At 48.5% G+C, this 23,389-nt stretch overlaps 6 protein-coding genes and 1 non-coding gene across 7 annotated transcripts; 2 read left to right on the plus strand and 5 right to left on the minus strand.

The window, feature by feature from the left end:
* Positions 1-2,898: 2,898 nt before the first annotated feature.
* BCR38DRAFT_400405 (uncharacterized protein) lies at positions 2,899-4,352 on the plus strand (the record flags this gene model as incomplete). The annotated part of the gene is made up of 6 exons (XM_040857740.1): positions 2,899-3,027; positions 3,093-3,228; positions 3,286-3,459; positions 3,529-3,551; positions 3,603-3,671; positions 3,720-4,352. The coding sequence occupies exons 1-6, from the start codon at positions 2,926-2,928 to the stop codon at positions 4,350-4,352; spliced, it is 1,137 nt and encodes a 378-aa protein (XP_040711056.1). The 5' UTR covers positions 2,899-2,925.
* A 289-nt stretch (positions 4,353-4,641) lies between these two features.
* On the minus strand, positions 4,642-5,299 carry BCR38DRAFT_413438 (chaperonin 10-like protein; the record flags this gene model as incomplete). Its single annotated transcript, XM_040858831.1, has 2 exons — positions 4,642-5,196; positions 5,249-5,299. 2 exons carry the CDS (start codon positions 5,297-5,299, stop codon positions 4,642-4,644), a joined length of 606 nt encoding a protein of 201 aa, XP_040711057.1.
* A 5,332-nt stretch (positions 5,300-10,631) lies between these two features.
* Positions 10,632-11,534, plus strand: BCR38DRAFT_413439 (uncharacterized protein; the record flags this gene model as incomplete). Its single annotated transcript, XM_040858832.1, has 1 exon — positions 10,632-11,534. The coding sequence occupies one exon, from the start codon at positions 10,632-10,634 to the stop codon at positions 11,532-11,534; it is 903 nt and encodes a 300-aa protein (XP_040711058.1).
* Positions 11,535-13,561: 2,027 nt separating this feature from the next.
* On the minus strand, positions 13,562-13,664 carry BCR38DRAFT_t333. The gene has a single exon. It is a non-coding gene; the product is annotated as a tRNA-Thr (tRNA).
* Positions 13,665-16,132: 2,468 nt separating this feature from the next.
* Positions 16,133-16,620, minus strand: BCR38DRAFT_489511 (uncharacterized protein; the record flags this gene model as incomplete). The annotated part of the gene is made up of 5 exons (XM_040864403.1): positions 16,133-16,147; positions 16,205-16,253; positions 16,314-16,357; positions 16,430-16,551; positions 16,608-16,620. 5 exons carry the CDS (start codon positions 16,618-16,620, stop codon positions 16,133-16,135), a joined length of 243 nt encoding a protein of 80 aa, XP_040711059.1.
* A 1,343-nt stretch (positions 16,621-17,963) lies between these two features.
* Positions 17,964-19,528, minus strand: BCR38DRAFT_75110 (uncharacterized protein). The gene is made up of 2 exons (XM_040865610.1): positions 18,533-19,528; positions 17,964-18,478 (listed from the first exon to the last, which is right to left on the minus strand). Exons 1-2 carry the CDS (start codon positions 19,296-19,298, stop codon positions 18,009-18,011), a joined length of 1,236 nt encoding a protein of 411 aa, XP_040711060.1. The 5' UTR covers positions 19,299-19,528; the 3' UTR covers positions 17,964-18,008.
* A 2,008-nt stretch (positions 19,529-21,536) lies between these two features.
* Positions 21,537-22,914, minus strand: BCR38DRAFT_460891 (uncharacterized protein; the record flags this gene model as incomplete). The annotated part of the gene is made up of 3 exons (XM_040862469.1): positions 21,537-21,708; positions 21,742-22,742; positions 22,804-22,914. The coding sequence occupies 3 exons, from the start codon at positions 22,912-22,914 to the stop codon at positions 21,537-21,539; spliced, it is 1,284 nt and encodes a 427-aa protein (XP_040711061.1).
* Between the last annotated feature and the right edge of the window lie 475 nt (positions 22,915-23,389).

Genomic DNA, 23,389 nt, shown 5'->3' on the forward strand with positions numbered 1-23,389 from the left:
TATCATACGTGTATCTACATCGCATAGTACAGCCCAGAACCCTCAACATTATTTCCATGCTGCATTAATAATCTCAAAGCCCCACTCAGTAAAATTGAATTGACTTGAACAAGAATGTCTTGATATAGTATTGTCCAGTGGTGCGTAGTAGTATTGCATCCTTCCGATGCATGAGACGGGCAATCTACACTAGTAGCCGGCGCCACCAAGCCATGGGAACTGCGTTAGACTGCAAGGTACCAAAGGTTGACTCCCGTTATCCATCTTGTCAGAAGGCATAGGCTTGAAGAAAAGCAAAAGGCATGTGTATCTGCAGTGCTGTGCCGCATTCAATTTGCTTGGGCCAACGAAATACCGGCTGAGGCCCTAAGCTAAGCTTCCTGGGCATGAATGACCCGCAGGTGAGCCTGGGGAGATGATCCTTCTTCCCAGGATACGGCAAACACCTTCCAGAAGTGGTAAACTCGCTGACGCGCAACCCAACATAAGCATTTGATCCATGGGACACCCTATACTTATAAATAGTCTGATTGGTCAAACGGACGCTATCGAGCGGCACATGCTCCACCAAGTAGTACGCCCAGATGGTTCGCCTGCAGAAATTCCCTTACTCAAAGAATCACTAAGTTGCCTTTTCCATCACGGTGCTTGAAATCCGGTCAGCAATAGTTAGATTTTAATGGCTCTCCTTAGGACGCGAAAACGCCAGCCTAAACGATGGAGGCCACTAGCGCCCCTGAAATGTCAATTTCATTCTGTATTCAAAACATTCTTGTGTATCCTGGTCGATCTACCGCACTGGACGAATGTCACGAATGTCAAGTTCATTGAATTCGTGCCAAGTCAGCTGTGTGGTCAGATCTGTTGATTCGTGGATTGATTCATGATAAGTCTAGGTTTCTAACGTATTTCACCCCCATTCCGACACCCTATAAAACAAAACACCACGAATAACACTGCAATTTCAAACAACCACCACAAATTCAATTCTGAACAACTATACAATCGCTTTCGACAGTAGATACATTAGATATTTCTAAACCCGAATCATCAACAAGAGCTTCATTAGATACTTCCCTCATCCGCCGTACGTCCTCAATCCTTGCGAATTTCGCGATTGGACTTATTTGCACCTTCTTTTTTTTCCGTGGCTTCATAAGCTCCAATCGCTGTTTCAAGCCCTCAATTTGTAATTCTGCGCTTACTAATAGATAATCCTTCTCATCAAACCCTTTTTTCATCTTTCTAGATAGCTGGCGTTGTGTAGTCATGTTAGTTTGTTGGAGTCGATTGAACTCCCTAAACTGGCGCTCTATATCTACGCCCTTCTTTGGCGTTGACCATACAACATTGCCCTCTGAAGGCGTCTGGAGCGTTTTATGGACTTTCTGGGTTGTAATAAGAATGTCTGGACCTTGGTGACGTGTGCGGTTGCTATTTTCAAGCAGAAGAGGGCTAGTAAGGGGCCTAGCGACATTTAGGGGCCATAGACCACTTGTACGCCAACCAGACTTGATATTTTGAGCCGTTAGGGCCCTCTGGCGTGCTCTGGCGTAACAGCGCATAAAATTCCGCTTGCCAATAGGTGCTGAATCAGTTAATAGGGTTAAAAACCCGACCTCCTTGCGATATGCCGTTTTCATAGCTGAGAACACCCCAACATCGAGGGGCTGAAGGACATGAGATGAGTGTGGGGGTAAAAATAATAAGTATATGTTGTTTTGATAGCAAAGAGACATAAAAGTATCAGTTGTGTGACTACCGTGACCATCCAAAATAAGTAAACGAGTGTCTGAAGGGTCCTGAGGAAGCGTAAGGGGTATAAAAACGCCTTCAAGCCATTTGATAGCTATCGTATCGTCTGTCCAGCCCTTGGGAGATGCCTTGAAGCGCCAGTCCTTGAAGTCCTGAAGATTTTTATCAGGGAACCACTGCTCTTGGACGTCCTTGCCCTTGAAAATAACCAGGGGGGGTAAGGTATTGCCGAGAGCATCCACACATTCCAAAATTGACGTCCACGCCCTCGAACCAGGCTGTTTCTGGTGTATTGCGCGTAAGGTAGCGCTCCCGAAAACTAGCCCAAAGCCCCCTTGACCCTCCATAAGGCCATGCTCATCCATATTATACCTGCATTGCGGCTTAATCACTTGAATTGCAGGAATACGTAATTTTGAAGCAAACCAGGCTTGGATTACCTCGGTAGACGCGCCATTGATACGCTGAGAGTCGATACGGCGTTGCTTTTTAGTCTTTAGTGCTGGGTGACGCTTTAGAAAGGCTTCCAGCCAATTCTTGCCGAGTGGTTGGTGGTCACCTTTGAGGGCTAGGACGCGCTGCGCGAGCTCCTTGATTTGCGCGTGCGTTGGGGCTAGTCCAAGGGCTTCCTGGACCAAAACCCAGTCTGCTAAGTGTTTTTCTTGCACTGTAGATAGCCTCTGCTGGCTAGCAGAGGCCTCGCGACTTGATTCAGCGCCTTGAAGTCTGTCGATAAGTGTAGTCCTTGGTATACCCCAATCCAGGCCAGCGCGTCGCACAGATTTACCATTTGCGACGTCTAGAACGGCGGCAGCGAGGTCTTCTTCCGTATATGAAGGCATTGATAGCAGATCAGATCGAATACTTGGAATAAAGTCAATTGAAGCAAAAGTGGTTGAGAAATAAAAGGATAATGTAAATAGCGGTGTGGTTATTGTTGGGTTTTACAGGGGTGTCGGAATGGGGTGAAATACGTTATGTAACGCGGTAACAGCGTTGGCTTTATTTCCACTTTTATGGGGCCTAGGGATAGAACAGTCTGGGATCATTGTAGCTGATGCCCGTGCACTGCTTCACGCCATGCTAATAGGTGCAAGACCAGCCTAGATCTCATGCTCTTTCGTTCTGCTCCTTTTAGATCTTGTGCCTTTCTTTTCTTCTAATAACGGGATGCGGGATTTCAGGTTAACAATAGTCGTGCTGGCATGCATACTGTTAATATGCGAAGCAGCTGAGTCCATGAACTACGCTAACGAAATGCCCAAGTGCGGTGTAAGTTACTCGTCTAAGACGACTTCGATGATTCAATAGTTGCATAGCAGCTGAATTCTTTTCAGATTACCTGTATGGTACGATTGATCCCTTCTTCAACTTGCGCTTTGACGAATACAACCTGCCTCTGTACGGATACGGGTCTGGCTAAGGTTATGCAAACCTGTATTCTATCGGAGTGTATCCTTGAGGATGCTTTGAGTGCGTTTCTCCTCGTTTGTACCACTTGGAGTTTTGGCGATATTAATTTCAATATAGGTGTTGCAAGAATGTCGGAGACAGCCTGCGGCAGACCACGGCGGTACAAACGAGGCGGGGTATGGGCATTTATTGCTGCATCAATAGTATCCCTGTTATGCATTATACTGCGCATGTATTCTCGATGGAAAATGATGAAGCGGTACGAAGCCGACGACTTTGTCTTGGTGGTGGTTCTGGTGAGTAAGCACCCAATATCCATAACAACGCTCGTTGCTGATGCTAGTAGGCCGTGTTTCTATCCTTTACCATCTTATCAAGTCATGGTAACTATAAACTATCCCCTAATCTTGACGCAGTTTGCTAAAGAGGACCAGGCTGCTTTTCTAGCACTCGGCGTTGATGTGTGGACACTGGGCAGCGACACGTTCACTACTGCATTGAAGGTATATTTCACCCGCTATATTGGAGATTTAACTCACTAATGCGTGTAGATACAATACTTTGACGAGTTCTTTTACATTATAAATTTGGCCCTTACGAAACTGGTTCTTCTCTTTTTCTTTCTCCGAGTATTCCCACATCGACGGTTTCGCATTGCCGTCTACATAATCATGGGGTTCGTGGCCACGTCCACCACGATTCTGCTCCTTCTTCAGATATTCCAATGCCTGCCCATTGAGTCCGTGTGGCTCGGTTGGAAAGGGAATTATGGTGAACATCGATGTCTCGATATCAACCTCATCACATTTTCTATCGCTGCATTGTCGATCGCCCAGGAAGCCGTCATACTCGTTCTTCCTCTCCCGCTACTTGCTGGACTTAACATAAGCAGGGGCAAAAAGGTCGGCACTCTGTTACTATTCAGCCTAGGCATATTCGTGCTTGTTACAAGCTGTATCAGGTTGAAGTTTATACATGGCTGGGCCCACTCAACTAATCCAACGTGGGATTATATGGACGCCTTCATATGGTCTGGACTGGAAGTCGATGTATCCGTTATTGTTGTTTGTATACCTGCAATACGGATCCTCGTTGTCGCCACTTGGCCTAAGATGTCACATTGGGTTATTGCATCCAACCCGAGCGAACTGGAGATGTTCAACCGCGGCCAGGAAAAAGATTAGGTCGAGATACAAACATAAGAGTTGCGCGCAGAACGTAAACACTTCCTAAGTCGTGTTAGATTTCAGCAGCACCCTTTATACCAGGAATTACATGTCTCGCTGGGGACTTGTGACCTGGGTTTAAAGTACAGTCGCGATCTTGCTACCACCCGGTTTCGCTACTACTTGTGCCGCGGTAAGCTGAGTGTCTGGGTGACTAATGGCTGTCGTAACCACAAATTAGCGCTGGGCATCAGCCGCCGGAGTTGAATCCTTATGCCGTCATAAACACCAGCGAAGTCGCTATCCATCAGCTCTGCAACAAGGTCTGCCAAGATGGTAGAACTGCGGTATCCAAATCCCGAGTCGCACCCAAACTTTTCAGCAAGTGAAAATTATTCTCGGATGCGGTGGCAACAACGTCATATCCAGCAGCAACAGCTAGCTGAATATCCGAAATGCCCACACTCGAACTCCCTCCCCACACAAGCAGAGTCTTGCCTTTCTTTGTGGGGCTCAAGCTAGGCTTATACAGATGGAGATGGTTAGATTGGAACAGTCCAGCAGTGGCGGTGGATACCGAGAGTGGAAGCACGACGCCTGTCTCATAGCTGACGGAATCAGGTAGCGGAGCAACCGACGATTGCGGGGAAATGACAAGTTCTTGAAATCCAGCCTGTCTGATATTGCTCGTGCCCAAGGACTGTAAATGAACGATGATTCTCTGGCCCTTGGTATAACTCGACACGCCATCGCCGACTTCGATGACTTCGCCGGCTATGTCCTCGCCAAGGGTGAGCCAGTTCCTGATGATAGCACCCGAGTCTTGAATCTTCCAGTCGACTGGGTTTATGAAAACCGGCCTCTTGGATAAGAATTTCGCCTGTTCCTGGCTTCTTCGGATCAATAGATCCTACTCTAAGCGCCTTGTGTGGTCTATCCGAGAAGGCGGCTTGATGGTGTGACATTATAGTTGACGGTCTGTCCTATATCATAAGAGTAATAAAAGTATGTAAATTAAGAACGGGTTGTATCAATAATTATAGGATATTATTCTTTCCTTTATTCAACCACTAACCAGATCGACCGGAACAGAATATAACGGAAGACTATTAGAGGTTTCGTTACATGTCCGCTTGGTCTGCCAACGGGCCTTCTGTGTTGGTCTAGGGCCAACGGTTCGCAATACAAGTCTCGCGCCGCTACTTAAAAATAGCCTCCTCTTCTAATTCGGTTACGTTTATCGAATTGGCGCGGCTGGCGTTCACTTTCTCGGCCTCTCTGCAGGATCTGTAGAGGCCTGTCTTGGGTTTAGCGATGAGTTCGACTGTGAATACAATGCGTAACGTGGTTTAACACCGAGTCGCGCATATCACTGAGTCGCGCACTTTTTACCACACTATAATTTCAAGTTCAATTAAAAAGCCACAACAGACTAAAGTTTATTGAAATTTATTCAGAGCTATATACATCTGACAATTATAGTTCGACCTAACAAGTCTTTACATTATGTCCGGTCTTCTTACACTTACTACATCGTCGTACAGTCGACGGACCAGCCTTTTCTTTACCCCCCTAGAGCGCTTGTCCTCCTTTACCTGGGCCTCCGCGTCCTTCCGGGCCAAAATGTCCAGGGCATCCTCGACAGTAAGTGCACCTCCTTGCCAGACACGTGATTCTTTTGCCCTCCGACGCTTGCTTAGTGCCTCATTTGCCTTGCGAAGGGTGGAGCACTCAGCCTTCAAGAGGGTATTCTCATGGGCTAATCGAGTTATACCCTTCGCAAGGTGGCCAACAGCATCAAAAATTGGGGTCGGAGAGCTTCCCCGATGTCTGGCGATTCGGCGATTGACAAAATCGGACTGCGAGAGAGCCTCTGTCGGGTTATTGGCGTTTGCGAAACCCAAGGGTCAGCATCTAGAAGAGAGGGGCTAACGGGTGTAGGCGACCGAATCCTAACATCCAGCTTCGAGATAACGGCTTCAGGGTCGTGGGGGACTAGGCCGGCCCCTCGAAACCCTGCCTTGATGTTTTTGTCGGTTATTGTCTTTAAATAAGCCTCCTTAAAGGCGATAAAGAACTCGACCTTAGTAATGTGGTTGATATGGGACTTGATAAATATATCAATCTCTCGACCGTATATACGTTTCAAGACCCCAAAGCACCCGACATCAAGTGGTTGGGTCAGATGAGACAAGTGCGGGGGCAGACTAATAGTAATAATGCCGTTAGACTTGCAATAAGACTCGAAATCGGCCGATGTATGACTCTCATGCCCGTCCAATACTAACAGCCGATACACGCCTCTTTTGGTCGAGATAGTGTGCTTGTTGAAATGTTTGATCCAGTCTAGACCAGTCTCGTTGTTCGTCCACCCGTTTTCGGTCGGTTTGACTACCCAATCGGCTGGTAGGTTCCCCTCAGTATACCAATTAGCAAGGTGATAATTCCCTTGAATTACCAGAAATGGCGGGATGTCGCGACCCTCCGAATTGACACAGGTAATCGCCGTGGCCCATTCCGTTCAGACGAGGTAACGACCATCGAGCGTTGAATAACGCCCATCATAAAGCCCGTCTCGTCGAAGTTCCACATATCGCAGTCCTGGATCCCGTATTTGGCCCTCATATTCGATACAAGCCGGAACCAGTCCTCAATAATCTTTGGATCCTCGCAGAGGGCCCTCTGGAAGTCATACGAGCGAGAAAAACGCGTCTGTAACTCTGGGGTTCGCTTTACAAAGGCTTGCCGACGCGTCGGGTACCCCGCGTCGCAAGAATGGAATTGGCCATATATTCCACACCCTCTAGCCGGGGAGGAAACTCTCTCAAATCTAGATCAAGTACATGCTGAACAATAGCTCTTTCCTCTATCTTGGCGAGTAGTGAAACGGGGTCAGGCGGTCAGTAGGATATACCTACCACCTAACACACTGAACAGAACAGACGGCTCCAGTACCAACAGATCCCATCTGTTGGTCTTATCAGACGAAGATCGTGGTACTGGTTATAAGAGCGAAGCTCTTATACGTCTGGTGCGCGAGTTGGTCGGATGTGCCTCTGATACTCGTATCGTGATAATAGGATCTCGAACGTAAAGATAAGCTGAATAACTAAAATAACTAAATAACTGACTGAAAAGCGAGGGTGAAGATATAGATAAGAAGGAGATGATGATATGAAGATGAGGATGATGATGCGTGAAGATGGAGGACTCGTGTCCTACTCTGCCTCTGTGCCTCTTAAAGAAGAGAAAATAAACTTTCTCCTAGCCCCGTAATCTATTTCCCTGATGTCCGGCATTACCCCGTTACAGTAGTGCGCTATTCGGCCAGATTTCGGTACGTGGGGTGCGACCGTGGATTCTGTCACGGAGTGAGGACTCGGGTACACCGTATAGCTTTGCTGCTCGACGTTGGCTCATATTTTTGGTCGATCGGATAGTTTCGATGGCAAGGTTGATATTGGCTTCTTGGGTTTGAACTGACATGGTGTTGTTGTTGAGGAAATAAGTGTTGAAGTCAAAAGGTTGGAAAAGTTGAAAAAGTGCGCGACTCGGTGATATGCGAGACTCGGTGTTAAACCACATTAAATCAAAGTGTCCAAGGCGGCAAGACCCAATGCCTTGTAATGTTTTAGAAGCAGCAGATGACGTGCGACATCGTTCATGACCTGATAATCTTCACACAACTTGACAGAATCTCCTTGAGCTAAAATTGTGATCATGTAGACTTTGGCGACACTGAGTCCCACGCTATGATCGAGACTTACGACAAGCCCCTAATTCTAACCTTGGATGTGGATGCTAATCCCATACTTGTGCCCGTCGCCTTGCCAACGGGTGCAGGTGGGTGTTGGGGGAGGGAGGGAAATACACTCTCGCCTGCAAGACGTCAGCACTGCCCAACAAGATCACCTTTGAAGGATTTAGTGCGTTAGAACTGGCCGGCCAGAAGTTAGCGGAACAGGACGAGAAGTAAAAAAACGTCTGCTGGAACCGTGTCAGGGAGGACTATGTCGAGGTCTTCGGCGTGGTTACTCGGTATCCTTAGTAGGCAGGGACCACAGGTATGCATGCCAATCCAGTATACCCCCACCCAGCACATTAAAATCAATGAATTAGTAGAATAACTGGTGCATCAAGGGGATATAGCATAGGATAGCTCTATGTTCCAGTGTAGTAGACGAGGCATAGGCGCAAACTTGCTCACCGCATCTGCATCGCACTGGAAATCAACCAATCTCTACTGCTGTTGCGGCAAATCAGCTTGACTCGACCCAACGTTCCGAAACTATTCACGCTTGCCCTTCGCAGCTGACCGACCTTTACCTTTGGCGATGGCTGGATTTCGGCCGGGATTTACAGCCGTCCATAGTAGAGCCGGACTTATCGCCAGGCAATTAAAGTGCAAGTCAGGCGGCACCTGTACGTTTGTTATCCCAGACGTGTGCTCTTCACTTGGTAGAATTTCGGAAGTATAAATCATTCTCTGGAAATCATGGTCGTTATGGGCTCCTTGAGTGTATCGCGGAGGGCGGAGGCTGACGATGTGCCGTTTGCAAGGTAGCATCCCACTCCGATGATAACAATAGGCTCGGATTCTGATGCTTCTGTGCTTGCCGTTTTTGTGCTATCAGTGGTTTGTGCTATCAGTGGTTTGTGGATTGATTTGAAGTTCTGCGAACAGTAATAATATCAACACAAGAAAGAGGGGGACTGGAACAAAGGGGTTCGGAAGTACTTTAAGCACGGTAAGCAGCAGACAGAGCTCGATGAGGTTAATTGGGTGTGTGAGCTTTGTCCAGCTCGGACGTCCCTGGTATCATGAATACCCCACTGCTTTGTAACGTGTCAATCCTGGATAGCTTAGTTGCCCATGGTGGTTTGATTTCGAAATGGTAGCTGTTTCTCACAGACGACATAAACTCACTGTCCCGCGTTTCAGGTCTCGAACATTTGAGAGACGGGATTTATGCACTTGACTCACAAAGCGACTCATGGAACCAAGGCTCCAGATGCTACTGACTCCTCCATGTCTCCAGCGAGTCGTAGCTTATTAAGTTATGTTTTCGGACTACGAGTATGATACTATACACTGCAGGTATGGCAGTCGTTGAATCATGCTCTACTGCTTGTCGAGATTTCTAATATCAGCCTACTTGAGCACAAAAACATCCCATTTGTCTACACTCAAATGCATACACACCAATTATCACTCAGATGATGAGCTCGTGCCTATGTAGAAAGAGATCCCCTGCTATAAAAAATCGACGACAATATGCTCTATCACCTGACTCGCAATAGGCACAATTTTCATGATACGAGCAATTCCAACCGTTGTGCATGGGCCTTCTATCATCTGACTCGCAATAGGCACAATTTCTATGACATGAGCAATTCCAACCGTTGTGCATGGGCCTCATCCCGACTACATAAATTAGTACATGGCCGACACGACTCAGGCCGAAACGCCGGCTAGCGTTTACACACATTCACACACATTCACACACATTCTAGAATAGCATGTCTAATTAATATTACTCGGAAGTGATATGATGCTCAAAAATTTTGTTTTGATATGCTTGGTATTCTTGTTCCTCTTAAAAGGTTGCGTGGCATCGCACGTGATAGCAGGGCATCAATTTCGTCTGATCGTTCCCTCCAATAACCTGTGCGTCGAAGACTTGTGAACTTTAACTTGGAAGCAGAGTTGTCTTAGGCTCTCCTACAGAAGCTGCAAGCTAAGGCGAAGATACGAACCCGAAGTCATCGCACTCTTGGCAACGATAATGCCGAAGAAAAGACCGCGGTTATAACTCTTGTACTAGGTAAGATCCTCAAAAACAAGACGCCAAACAGATTACCTCATGTAGAACTGCTCAAGTTTCCATTGATGCCAAGCAAAATTAAGGCCCCAGAAATATCGGGAAATCACAGAAGTCGAAATTTGGAAGAAGAACGATGCAAAAGGTGGACTTTTGGTGCCACAAGTTGAAGATATATTCAGGCGCTGGGCTCCACTGGTTGAGGACCGCAGGCTAACTCTACCAACTAAGTAAGCTACCCATATAAGCTCCCTCTAGCCGTGACTTCTAACACGATTGTGGTATTAGTGCAGTTGTACGACTGCGTCAGGTCCACCAACGGTCACACCTTCCAGAAGCCATTCGATATACCATACCCTTGCAACCAAGCACCTGCAGAGGATTCTCTTAGTATGATTGGTTCTTAATTCATACCCCGCCAAACGCTGTACCACCCTCTGCAATATCATCCAAATCCACCTGTGAACTCCCGAAGATGACGGCCATGGAAGATATCAAAGCCAAATATCGCCAAGGTTCACTACGGCTCTGTGACACTGCACAGACGGCCAAGGAGGGCGACTGGCCATATTTAACTGGGGAAGTATCAAACAAGGAACCACATCCGGAAGAGACATCCGCAGAGGCAGGCGGCCCGTTCTCATCCCAACCACAGACTGGCCAAACGCCAACCCAGCGACTTTTGGATCTCCAGTACCAGCTTTGTTCGGCAAGCTTGGATCCTCCGTCCTCGTCCGGCACCGATTCCAATGTCTCGGCCAAGATCAGCAACGCTTCCATCTACACGAAAGATCTCACCAATATTCTCGAAGATCTAGATGACTGCCGCACCGCATCACGCCCTGCGACAGAAACTGGCGGACATGGTTGGTCATGGGGTCTGACAACCTCCGTGTTCATGACTTGTTATCTTTGCCTCACTGAGTACTACAATACCATACTGGAAACGCTTAAGTCCAGGGATTATGTCACCCCGGCGGATCTGAACGTTGCGACAGAAGTGCATCAATTGACACTGATCATCAAGCATCTACAGCGGTACATCCAGAAGTGCAGACCTGTGAGCAGCACACCTCTTGCGGATCCTACGAGTTACTTTGATCTTGGAAGGCGATCAAACACGCAAGAGCTGGAGGAAAGCGGAGACGAAGAGGGAAAGGCCAAGCAAGCCTTTGAAATGGATGCGTTTGGATTCACCGGACTCTATCGAGATTTCGACCTGGTGTCTCCTGGTGGTGGTTCGGAAGATTATGGGCAGGCATCGCCCATCGCCCAGGTTACCAGTCGTTTCGCGGAAGAAGTCTCGGAGAGGCATCGTAGGATGATGGAATTGTGTCGCGATGTAAACAGGATAGCGGATAAGCAAGCATGGATATGACACTGAGCATAGCATAAAAGGATGAAATAAATGTCATATGTCGTGATTACCCCTTTTATTTGAGGTGACATATTAACTTCTGCTTCAACAACTGTTTCCTTTCCACTGCGAAGCCTTGGACCTCAGCCTCTCCATGCCTCTGGAATTCGGCCTATATGTTGGTCTTTACCACCACGGTAGGGGCCAAGACACAGTTTAGCCTTACCGTCGACCTATCATGCAAGAACTCAGGATAGGGTCCCAACGTCGTGTACCGGCCGCCCGTACAACCAAGACACTTGTAGCGGAACAGCAACTTTTCGGGCTCTAAGATGGATTAGAAATGTCAGTCCTTGAAGCATACATACATGGGTAATAGCAGTGGCATTGAATCGAGTTGTAATTCATTCCTGAAGTTAAAGTCGCCAAGAGCTAAAGGCCATACCTTTAGCCTGCTTGACTGAGTAGAGGTAGCGTATAGGAAGCATTATAACCAGGAAATCTAGCTTAGCATGATGATTAAAGTGGCTCCTGCAGCTCAAACAGAGCGGAGAGAGGAGGTTAAAAGAATTTTTGCTCCCATCATGGTTAACAGATGGCGTTAATATCACACTGCCACTTTATTAGCTATGTAATAAATAATTCAGTTAGACACTATCCTCGAGGGAGTCCAGGTGGTGGCTCCTAGTTATACGGTGTTCACCCAAACACGAAGGGCCATACGGCTGCCGTTGCTGTACATATACGGTGGATTTTGGATTGAATTCATCGGCGATGCTATTCAGAAACATCAAAAGGAAAACCTCGAGATGGGAACGTACGGCCAAGTACAGGGCTACAAAACCCCGCCTCAAACCAGAAGTAACCATCATAGAAAAAGAAAAAAACATCATTTTTTGGCCTTCGTATAAATCTCCTGGGAACACATGTGCAGGCGGGAAGACGATCTACGAGAGCTTGTGCGTGATCTGTTCATCGAGGCCCTCGGCGTACATCTTTTTGACTCCTATCTTGGGTATTGATGCGTTGGGTTTATGATCGGGTCTCAACTGCAGCGTAGGCTTGCCACAGCTTCGTTGAGTCATTCGAGCCAGCTGTAAAAGGCAGCGAACATTCCCGACACTGCCTTGGATGCCATTGAGTCCACTGTAGGTGACACCGCAGATGATAGTGGATTCTACCTCAATATTAACGAGAGTGTCGGCCTTGCCATTGAGTTACTGAAGACTGAAATCTCCAATTCTGAATAGTGAGTGCCAATGTCATATACTTTCGTCTGCTCGTGGCTAGGCTGGCTGATCTTGTGCGTCGCTGGCTCTGGAGATAATTTGAGTAGTACTAGTAATTGCCACAACACCTGGGTCACGCTCAACGCTGTACTTTGATTGGCTATTTAAAAAAATAATATTAAATACGCCGTAGGTGTTAACCCTCGGTACCTCTACAAGTACTCCCTTAAGGGGCTATAGATGATATAGCGGGCCCTTAAGCCGCGTCGGGCGGTTATACAGGTAAACTTGTAGCCAAACGACTACTAAACCTCCTGTCCCTCCCTAAGTCTGTGCTACAACCCCTGCCTGAACTACCGATAAGTGTGGTAATGTGGCACTTAAATTCGTCCTCAGGGGTGGGATGCTGCTGATGTGCAGAAGATGCTCGACTATTTTTTGTCGCGACAAGTCGTAGTATCTGCTAATTGGGGTTCTCGTCGAGCGTATACATCTCAACCATACGCTCAAGTGGATAGACCGTAACGTGGTCTAGACGCTCGCAAGAATCGCGGCGAGAGGGCGTGCTGCGCGCCTTCTATCGTGAGGGGACGGGTTCGCCGACGAGCGTTATCGGATAGGCGAGGTCCGATAAGGGGCCGGATTAACGATTCGAATTCTGGACCGGCTGTCGAGTTATATTCCGCCGACGTAGTGCTTGACGGTCGACTGGCTAGGATGCTCGTAATCCTAAACTGCACCAATCTCCCTATTATCGCTAGGTAGGCGAAGTCAACAAGGTGGGCAGCGCGCCATAAGGGTTGACTAAACCCCCTTGTGTGTCAGCTGCGGGATTCGAACCCGCGACTCGTCACCGACCCAAGTGGGCGAGGCTCAAATCGGGACTTATCTACCAGCGAAGTGACCAACTACACCAGCCGACTTGGCTATTTATGTTGGTTACCCTATCCAGGCGAGGGATGACTTAACCATAGCGATCATAACTGGAACTTTAGTATTTTTTCGTCAACTTGTCGATGCTCCGGCCTCATTGATTGTCCCCTCTCACGACAAATAACGACGACGTATCGGAGTATGTCCATCAATCTTTGCTCCAACCGCGTTCTCGTCCCTGCTCAGTACCATTACCTCTGCGGCTTGTGTTAAAGGAATCCATCCCACAATGGTCATTCTCACGATATTGATAGGCTCAAGCAAAAAGGAAGTCGTATTTGAATTTTCTTTCTTTTGCTCTTATCTGCTCAATTGGGTCAGGTGCGAGGCCTTTGTATATCGTCAGGCGGTACCTTCCCAGCTTCACGTACTACCAATGCCGTCAACAACTATTTGGATGGCAGCACTGGGGGTCTTTCAAACAGGATATAATGCGCCAGCTTAGAAGAGGGGCGTCCTGCTTTTGATTGCAGCTGTGGCATTTTGCTGGCAAGTTATACAAGCGTCAACTGTACGTTTCATCCCACCATCAGTATCCAGTGCTGCCCGCTGAGCAAAATCCGATATCCGAGATGACAGGGACCGATTTAAGACATGTACAGCCTTTCCAAAACACAGAAAGCTTTCAATTATAGTTGGAAAACTCGGGGGTGCAGGACTAGATATTTCCACACCCAATTTGAGTACATCGACCTCTGCAGCATGGGGCCGTATTTCACTGACATAGGAACGGGTTTTCTGAGAGCTACAATCACATAAGCCCGGTTAATTAGCTCGAGATCTAGAATCGATCTTGGGAATTGATATGTATAGCGAGACAGCTCAGAGGACAACGTTGAAGCAAAGTCAACCTGGTTGGCCAGGGTTGGCGTGGATGAGAAATCACAACCCACCAAATCTCTGGATTTTGATTGCCAAGCCATACCAATTTGGAGACTTGATTGGTGATGTTGGTTGAATTATAGTTGCCATAGCTGTGGGGACCAAGGGACAAATGTGGGCCCCTACTATAAGCCAACAATAAAGTCACCAAGTGTTGTTATAGAGGAAATATGTGTCAGTCAAAGGGTTGGAAAAGTCTAAAAAGTGCGCGACCTGGTGATAAATTACATTATAAGGCAGTAGACTGTGAAAGTAGCTCTATAAGCCTTTACTGTCTTAAACATACTAAGTTATACACGAAGATTATAGGGCTTAGAAATAACGTGAATGTACACCGAGCTGGCCACCCTTACATAACCTCGCATAGAAATTTTACGATAGTAAAACCACAACGCCGTAAATCAATTGAAACTACTCTGAATCTTCCTCTCCAGAAGATTGCAATGCGATCTTACAAGTTCGCGCATTATGCCCAGTCCCGTTGCGAATACCACAGCGCCTCGGGCGCGTTTTTACGCGTTTGGAGGGTGCTTCGGGGGACTTGGTACGTTTTTGCCGCTTGTTGGAGACTAAGTTTTTGGTCATTTTTGAGAGCTTGAAGGGCTAGCATTAAGTCTGCTTCGTTGTATGACTTTGCCATAATTGGTTGTTGAGAAAATCCAATATTAAGTTGGCCGGTCGCGTTGGCGCATGAAAGTGGCCAGCTCGGTGCCATGGCCAGCTCGGTGTACATTCACGTTATCTTTATAATGCCATTTAATTTAGCTGCATACTATTTCATTTGAGGTTTAATGTTAAGTCTAGAAAAGGGTGGAAAATTAGGTATGGGGGCCATAACTTCTAGCAAGTCGTTCTGTACGTAGAAAATAATTATCTAGAGGATTCATCGGTGTGGAGGGAAACGCAGAGTTCCGTACATACCCTTCGTTCTTAGACGAAACCTAATATAACTTCATCTCAAATTTCGCCCTTCCCCTCAACATGTACAAGCTTTGCCATGTATCTTTGGGCTTTCTCGCATCTGGACTGACAAAAGTTGTTCCGCCGTCGCAAGCGGAGTTTGAAAAGTCGCTAGTACCGTACAAGCCGTGAAGACGTCCGCAGGGGAGAACTGCAGAGTTCAAAACCAGACAAACACATTACAGTTGTCGTTCGCTTGATTATTGCCGCTCAGCTTATGTCAGACCTAATTTGCTTTCATCAACCACATGGGTTGATTATAACGATCGCGGGTGGACGAATTGTACTGATAGGGCCATTAGCAGCTGCGGGATAAAAACGGAGTAGAACGGCGCGGGTTTGATTCTTCGGTTGCAAATTTATTACCTGGTTGAAACCTTGAAATCTTGCCTTGCACAAACTGTCGGTTTATAAAGATTACCGAGGCTCCCAGCTCATCGCTTCCAGCCTCGCACTTATAATGAATTGACTAAATATATGACGTCGAACCTCTTCCAAGATTCATAGCTGCTTCACCTTCTCTAACATGGACTCATATGTCAGTTCAGGAAGGTTCGAGGCTGGGATCTCAGTGGCCACCTCTGGTAGTATGCTCGCGAGGTTGGCTTTCTACGATTACATCGATTTATTCTGCCACGTATCTTGTTAGAATAAAAATTACCTGTTGACACCAGAATTCTATCCTACCTTTGCGCTGGCATCCACGAGGTTCCAGCTGAAAAATCTGGTTTTCGTCCTGAAACAGTAGTGAGCTCCATGTTCGTCCCTGATACAGGAGGCCAGGGGCAGTGCGTACCCTTTGACGCCATTTTTGCTCTCGTACTCGAGGTCATATAATGCCTATCGACAGTTGTTGGTGGGCAAGGCTTTCAGGAAGGTGTCCCAACCCGGATTATAAGACGTTCTGTCAACCAGAATCTTCTCCCTCTTATCGTCGTCCAGCATATAGATGACGTACTTGATCCACTTAAATGTCAAGTTCTCTTGCGTGGCCACGACGTCTGGGTCGATCACTGGGCCGGTAGGTTTGTATTCTGCCACAGGTCATTAGTGAGGCTGACGGGCGCTTGTTAATGCTGAGAAGACAAACTATCTTGGATCATAGCGGTTTTTTGATTTTATGGAGTATCTCAAGGACTTGACCGGGCGTTCAGGCGGGAGATGGAAGTTGTGAGTAAGAGGCAAAGGCCAATGTTTTTCACGGACGATGGGATAAGAACATGGCGACATTCATTTCATTTGTATCCAACATTTCGAACAACCGTACGTCATACATCAGTCAGTCCGTCATGTTTTCGTGTGCATAAGAGCCTCATCCTGCACCGTGCTGCAACTAACGTTGCATACACAATACTTTCCGGGCTTCGGCTAGCCGCTGTTCCAGTTCTACTTTTAGCTGTCATTCTCCAGCAGCTTGACAGCGCTGAGCACTTTTAGGCACCAAAGTCCACAGTTGGAAGTCTTGATGTAGCGCAAACTAAGCCCTCTTAGTAGGGGTCGTGATAAAATCGGATGGTAGAACAAACTGCAGACCATGGGCGAAGGCGAAGGGGGAATGGTCACTAATGTAAGGTGATAGCACGGTATTCTAGTCTGGTAAAGACCTGCAGTGTCGTTTGTCCTGTCACCCGTGGAATTATGTAGGTGTTGTGATGTGGTTCTATGAAATACTCGGTCTTACAATGCATACAGCTGTCCTCAAGCATCGATATCGGGGTTCATGGAGAAGGAATGAGCCCACTCAAGTGGGTGACAAGACAAATGGCGCACCGGAGGTTAATGACGCGGGATAACACGATATACTAATTGACTACACTGAAATATTAGGCTGTCCTATACATTCCCTCTCTCCCCCGGTGCGCCGCTTGTCCTGTCATACAGTTGCCACTCGTCTGGTTAGGTCCATATATCAATGATTCCCAAGTTGTCAATGTGGAAAATCCTGTTTGAAGCACTATAAATACGGGAAATGACGTCGTTCTCACCGGACCCATAACTTGAAAATACCTCCAGTTGGTAACAGTTCCCACGTCTTACCTCATCTCAGAAGCTCAGCATGCATTTAAGAGCAAAAGCTCCGCATGTAAACGAGTCATCGGCAGCATAGCCCTGAAAAGATCCAAATTGTTCTCGGCGGGCGTCTGTGTAAGGTTGGACACCGCCCCGGAACTTTTCCATAGTTTTTCAGGGTAGCCATGGTGTGGAATCAGCACGCCTCTTCTATGTTCAGAAAGTAAATAAATGGGAAACGATAGTTAAGAGAAATAAGAGTGTGGGAGGAACACACCGGAATGCAACCAATGATAGAATGCTTCCATAGCTCGATGGTTCCGGATCGGTGATAATTATCAGGTATGGTAACATAAGGGAATGATGCATTTGTCATGAGACAGTTAGCTGCTGCAGATTACTGTCCTATCCTCTTGCATGACAAGTAAGGGATACAGTAACGAAATGTAAGGAGGGCAAGTGTACTGAAACCGGGTATATACTAAATCTGGCAGTCGAAAGATACACGACCATTTGCTATAATATTTTGTATCGTTTCCCTGACTTGGTCCCCCCGTATCTCCTCATCAATGTATTCATAGATGTCCGCTTTCATGTCGTCGCATTTCTCATCTACCCTATCATCTACTCTCTGATCTACAGTGTCGCTCAACTCATCCACCTGCTTTTCCAAACCGCCGTATTGCTCTCTCAGCTCGTTCGCCAATTCGGGAAGCGCGACCTTAACGTCGCTGAGCTCTTTTTTGGTCACCTGGAGCTCGACCTTGACCCTCCCCAGCTCGGCCGCGATCTCGGCTCGACTGGCCTTCAATTCGGCTATTGTGGCTTCCATTTCTTCCACTCTAGCATTGAACTGGGCCATGACGGCCTCCAAGACGTCCTTTGGATCATAAAGCATCTTCTGGAGTCCCGTATCCGAGCTTCCTCGGCGACGCTTCTTCGATGTATTATCTACAACACTCATCAGCAAGCTAATCGAAGGGTAGAGAGGGGGGGTCTGCTTATGGTGTTTACCCGGTAGTGCAGAGGGCATGGGCGGGCCGGGTTCGGTCTCATCATATGCAGGCGGGCTGTCATTGGGAGCAATATTGCTCCTATCAACCACGTCAGGGTGAGCATGGCTGCCGTTGATCAGCTTGCCGCCCTTGCCCCGATACAGAGTGGCAAGATGACCCTGACGTGGCGTAGACGTCAACTGGTAGCTGGATGCGGCATTGCACATGGACGCCAGTTGAAGTTGTGGCATCTCCCGGCGCGGCAACTGGCAGCAAACTTCGAATCTATTTGCGCAGGCCAAAGACCGTAAACAGTCGCCCACGTCGCCAGAGGCCCTGTTCTTCCATACCGGACTCTGGCAGGGCCCGATGAGTGCAGCTGGACGTCGCAGCTCAAACCGTAGGCAGACGGTGTCAGGGCCAAGGGCCATTCCATGATTGTTGCTCAGGGATAGCTCGTGGATGCGTTCCGGGGCGATGAAGACATACAAAGGGGTGGGCTTGGAATTACCAGAGTCCTTTAGCATGACCTCGGCTCGTAGCTTGAAATAGGCCGTCTTGTCCGACGCATTGTAGTGAAGGTCAAACTCAAGGTGGCTCTTGCCATTGCCATCAAGGCTACGGGTCTGGCCGTTGTCCAGCCACGACACGAGCGCTTTCAGCCCCGTATGCTTGTTTGGCCGGGCCAACGTCGTGTTGGTGGCAGTGAGGGGATCGGGAGAAGTGGGACTCGCATCCGGATCCGAGTCGGTCGTGGCTTGCGACGAGGCGACCATGGCGGGCCTTGGGCTGCAAAATATTAGCACCGACGACACAAGAAAGGGAGATACGGAGCACGGGATTGAAAGCTTGGCCGCTCTTTGGTCCCTCTACGATGCAGGCAAGTTTCTTGCGAGAACTCGAAAGGTGTATGGCCGAGAGCACTGAGAGAAGTCCCCGCACGCCTCGGCTGATGGCCGCCGTCGAGGGTCGAGTAGAGCTGACAGGCGGCTTGTTTTCCTGACAGGAAGAAGAAGCCCCTTCCCAAGGCCCCGGGTCTTTCATCGGCCGTGGGCGATGAGTAGAAGCCGGTAGTTAGGTATGACCTTAGGCGCGTCTGACTGGAAACACCTCGCGATAGAACATGAGCATGGCGTGCGCGGCTACCCGCGAGTGCGAGTACCTGTGAACTGACCCTGCAGTGTGTGCTGGTAGGCCTTGGCAGACGATGATGCCCACCCGTGTCGATGTGGATTGATGGATGGAGAATGCTGTTGTCGCAAAGCTTCTGGAGTTCGAATTGAGGTCAAAGGCTGGGGCTTAGCGCAAGGCACCAACTTTAGGTGTCACGGGCACGGACCAGTCTATCAACGTCGTAGAAACCATTTTGAACAAAGAATCATTGAGCTCCCCACGGAAACGGAAACACCATTATTGACTACGCTCTGGTCTGCACGTGGTAAAAGGTATAGTTGAACCCAACCCGCCAGTTTCTGCGGGAATAGAAAGATCTGCCAGCTTGACATCCTTGCAATCAGGGCATGGTCGGGATTTTGAACGAGCCGCGTCGATTGGGCATAACCGTGTTCCACTAATTGCAACTGCCGTGAAGAGTACCGGCAAGGCCGTCGGGGAGGTCAAGATGCATTTTAATATCTTTGCAGGGTAGTTCACTCTTGTCTTCAAATACAGTTGCGAAGGAGTTTTGTTATTGATCGTTCTGAGATATATGGACAATCCGTATTGTCTGCACGCGTTATCTCCAATCTCACATAAATAGACGCTGCTGGTTGACTACCTTATACAGAGCTACCGGCGGTTTTTGTCAGTGAAATCTGCGTCTTCTTGTCGAGTTATAGCTTTTCAGCCAGCGTTTATATTGATATTTGCCTATACATCATCCAGTCCAGGTTCTTGTCGCTGTGGTTATTATTATTGTTCGTAAACCTGTCTCCAGCTGGGTGTAAGACTAACTTACCCGTCAGTAACACTCGCATCGCTGGAAGCATTCTGGCAGGTCACCGTCCGTTTAGGGACCGTGGTATGTCCGCATACACATATGTTCTCCCACCGGCCCGTCGAGGCTCCTCCCCATCCGTAAGGCAAATCATACATGGTGTCTCATACGCATTTGGCTACTGGCATGAGCCCGCGGTACCACACCCAGAGGAAAGGCGTGTAGTCATGAATGACGGGTTAGCGGAGTTTGTGCTCAGATTCAATACCGAGCATGTATCGTAGCATGGAGTACAGGGTGGAAGTGCCGTGGAAGAAGTAATACACAGTGTCGTGGTTACTTTGTGACTCTTTTTCGGGTTTTGCATCGATGCACAGGGACATCTCCTTTCGTGAAGTGGAAGCCACCACTTGTTGATTAAGGTAATGGGGGAAGACGGAGTTGTGTCGGCGGTTTCTCTAGCAGGTTGGCAGACTTTGTTCACGCGTTACCAACTCACGTGTTTGGGGAAAACGCAATCGTTGCAAGATCTTGAAGTGTCCACATGAGTGAAAGGCTATAGTATTTACAGTTCTCCCATATCATGCCAGAAGCCGACCCGTTTTGGTCCGCATCAGCATAGCAACATTCACTGGCCGCTGCCGCTTGAGTCGGCGCTTACGGCCTGAACCCGGCCTAGGTCGCTATGAACTGTACCTTGTCCTATCTTTTTTGTAAAATATGATGCTTTGTTTCTATGCCTTGCTGATCCAGTTTCACTCTTAAACAGTTTCGCTGGTGACCATCCGTTGTGCCAGACAGCCGTCACCCATCCCTCCTCGCCCCTTTTTCTTATGTTGAGGATCAGGCTAGCAACTCCATTTATATCTGCTTCCAATCACATATGGCTGTCACATTTGGCTGAAGAGCCGTAGCAAGAATGTCAAGAACAAATCGTATTGCGATAATCGATACAATAGCGACTAGGCACTTTCAGCTACACGCCAAATTTTGACAATTCGAGCAGAGTCAAGTGCTCGCGAATAAGTGTGCAAAGACCACAACCCACCCAAATTACCATCATTGCCCTTCATTTAGTCTACTCCTCACTCCGTTGAAGCGCTTGTAACGGCCAGTCCATCAACCCTTGCCACTCGGGCGCCAGATTGTCGCGAATCGCCCGTATCTCCCGACCCAATGCAGTCCCAAACCACCACAAGTGCTTACACGGCAGACTCAGGGCAAACAAACGCACCATTATGAGCATGGCCCTGGGTCGTTGCTCCTAAAGAAATTCTAGGAACTCTGGCGGAATGAGGCTGGGGAACGAAGTGATGCGGCGGGCCACTCCCATGGCATGCTCCCCAGACTCGATGGCGGCTTGCGTGCGGCCGAGGTGGCGGATGGTTTTGTTGTAGACGTCGATGGTTTTTTGCGTCAAATTTTCCGTGGCATCCAATGTTGCTGCGTCTTGGCTGGGGGTGGTCAAAGGCAAGAGGTAGTGGAAAGTCGGCATACTGCCTTCACGAGGCGACCCAGGCTCCTGGTGGTACAGATCTGATGATGCGCTGATGATGGTCCAGATAGCAGCACCAGGATCCTGTGCCACCTGCTCCAGAGCAGCGGCCATGACGGACCGCACCCCCTGGCCCATGCGCAGCCAGTATAACGGCGGTTCGTATGGAGTCAATGGCCGGTCTTTGAGGGTGCACAGTGCATAGACCATGAGGAGGATGGAGGTGAAGAACGCGGCGTTGGCCGTCTTGGGGCTCATGGTCTCAGGCCCACACTGCAGAGACTCCCGATGCTGCTGCAGGGCGATGCCATGCCAGGTAGTCCGACAAGAGAGCAATTCCGGATCTGGGGCGGTAGTGGTGGTGGTGGTGGTGGTGATGAGGTGCAGTGCCAAGAGTGCGAGCAGGGCGTTAAATAGGGGTTCATCATCGAGGGCTAGCGGAGGAACTTGAACGGACCAGCAGCGTAACAGGTCCGGGAGGTGAGTCCCGGCCAGGGTGGAGCTAGTATTGACGGCAAAATTGTGGAAAAGGAGAAGTTGCATGCGCTGGCTAGGGCCAAACGATAATGATGGTAACGATGAGGGCGACGATGCATGAAGAGGATGTGTTTTCGTCTCACTGCAAAGTAGCACCGGTATTGACATGGGGGATATGGACGTAGAAGAAGGGGAAACCTCTGAACGGGTCGTTGTAAGTGCAACTTGACCGTGTTGGGGCGCACCCGGCGACGGTACGGTTTCTGCTACCCGGTCATAAAAGCACTCTACGTTGTGGCGCTGACAATTCTGCTGCAATTTGGGAGTGGGCTTGATCAGCGCACCATCATCTAAAAATTTTAGACGGACTTACACAAACTGGCCTGGTTTGGTCACATTTGACACGACGCCCTCGACAACGAATGCAGCCCGTCCTGGACTTAGTGTGCCCAAGCCGGGGTCGACTTCGTGATGACCGGGTCATGGCCTTAGACAGATCACCCCTGTGCCCCGACATGGAAATAATAGGGAAATAACAGGCTGACAAGTTACGTAGTCTTGGAGCACCCTACCTGTACAGCGAAGAAGTGGCGAAGGCGACAAAATGCTCACGCATAACGCAAATCGAACGTCCTGCCTACTAAACGGGATGAGGTAAGCAGGATCGTTGCTTGGCAAGTAAGTAAAGATAACGAGGTACGGCGGCACAGGTCAGATGGAGACCATCTGGATGAATGATCCCAGGAACTGACGCTCAACCGGGATGCTCGCTCTCGCTCACTAGCGCCGGCATAGCCACCAATCACCTGCATTCGCGCCCAATTGGGTCTGGGATTCATGTGGTTGTCCATCATGAAAGTGCCAGAAACATACCAGAAGAGTACCCAACCGAGTTGGAATGATATGAGCATGCAGCTTGTCCGTTGTGTTGGTTCGCACTGCCTATACACAACGAGACA

This window comes from Pseudomassariella vexata (genome assembly GCF_002105095.1).
Source record: "Pseudomassariella vexata strain CBS 129021 chromosome Unknown BCR38scaffold_17, whole genome shotgun sequence".
Lineage (NCBI taxonomy): Eukaryota > Fungi > Ascomycota > Sordariomycetes > Amphisphaeriales > Pseudomassariaceae > Pseudomassariella > Pseudomassariella vexata.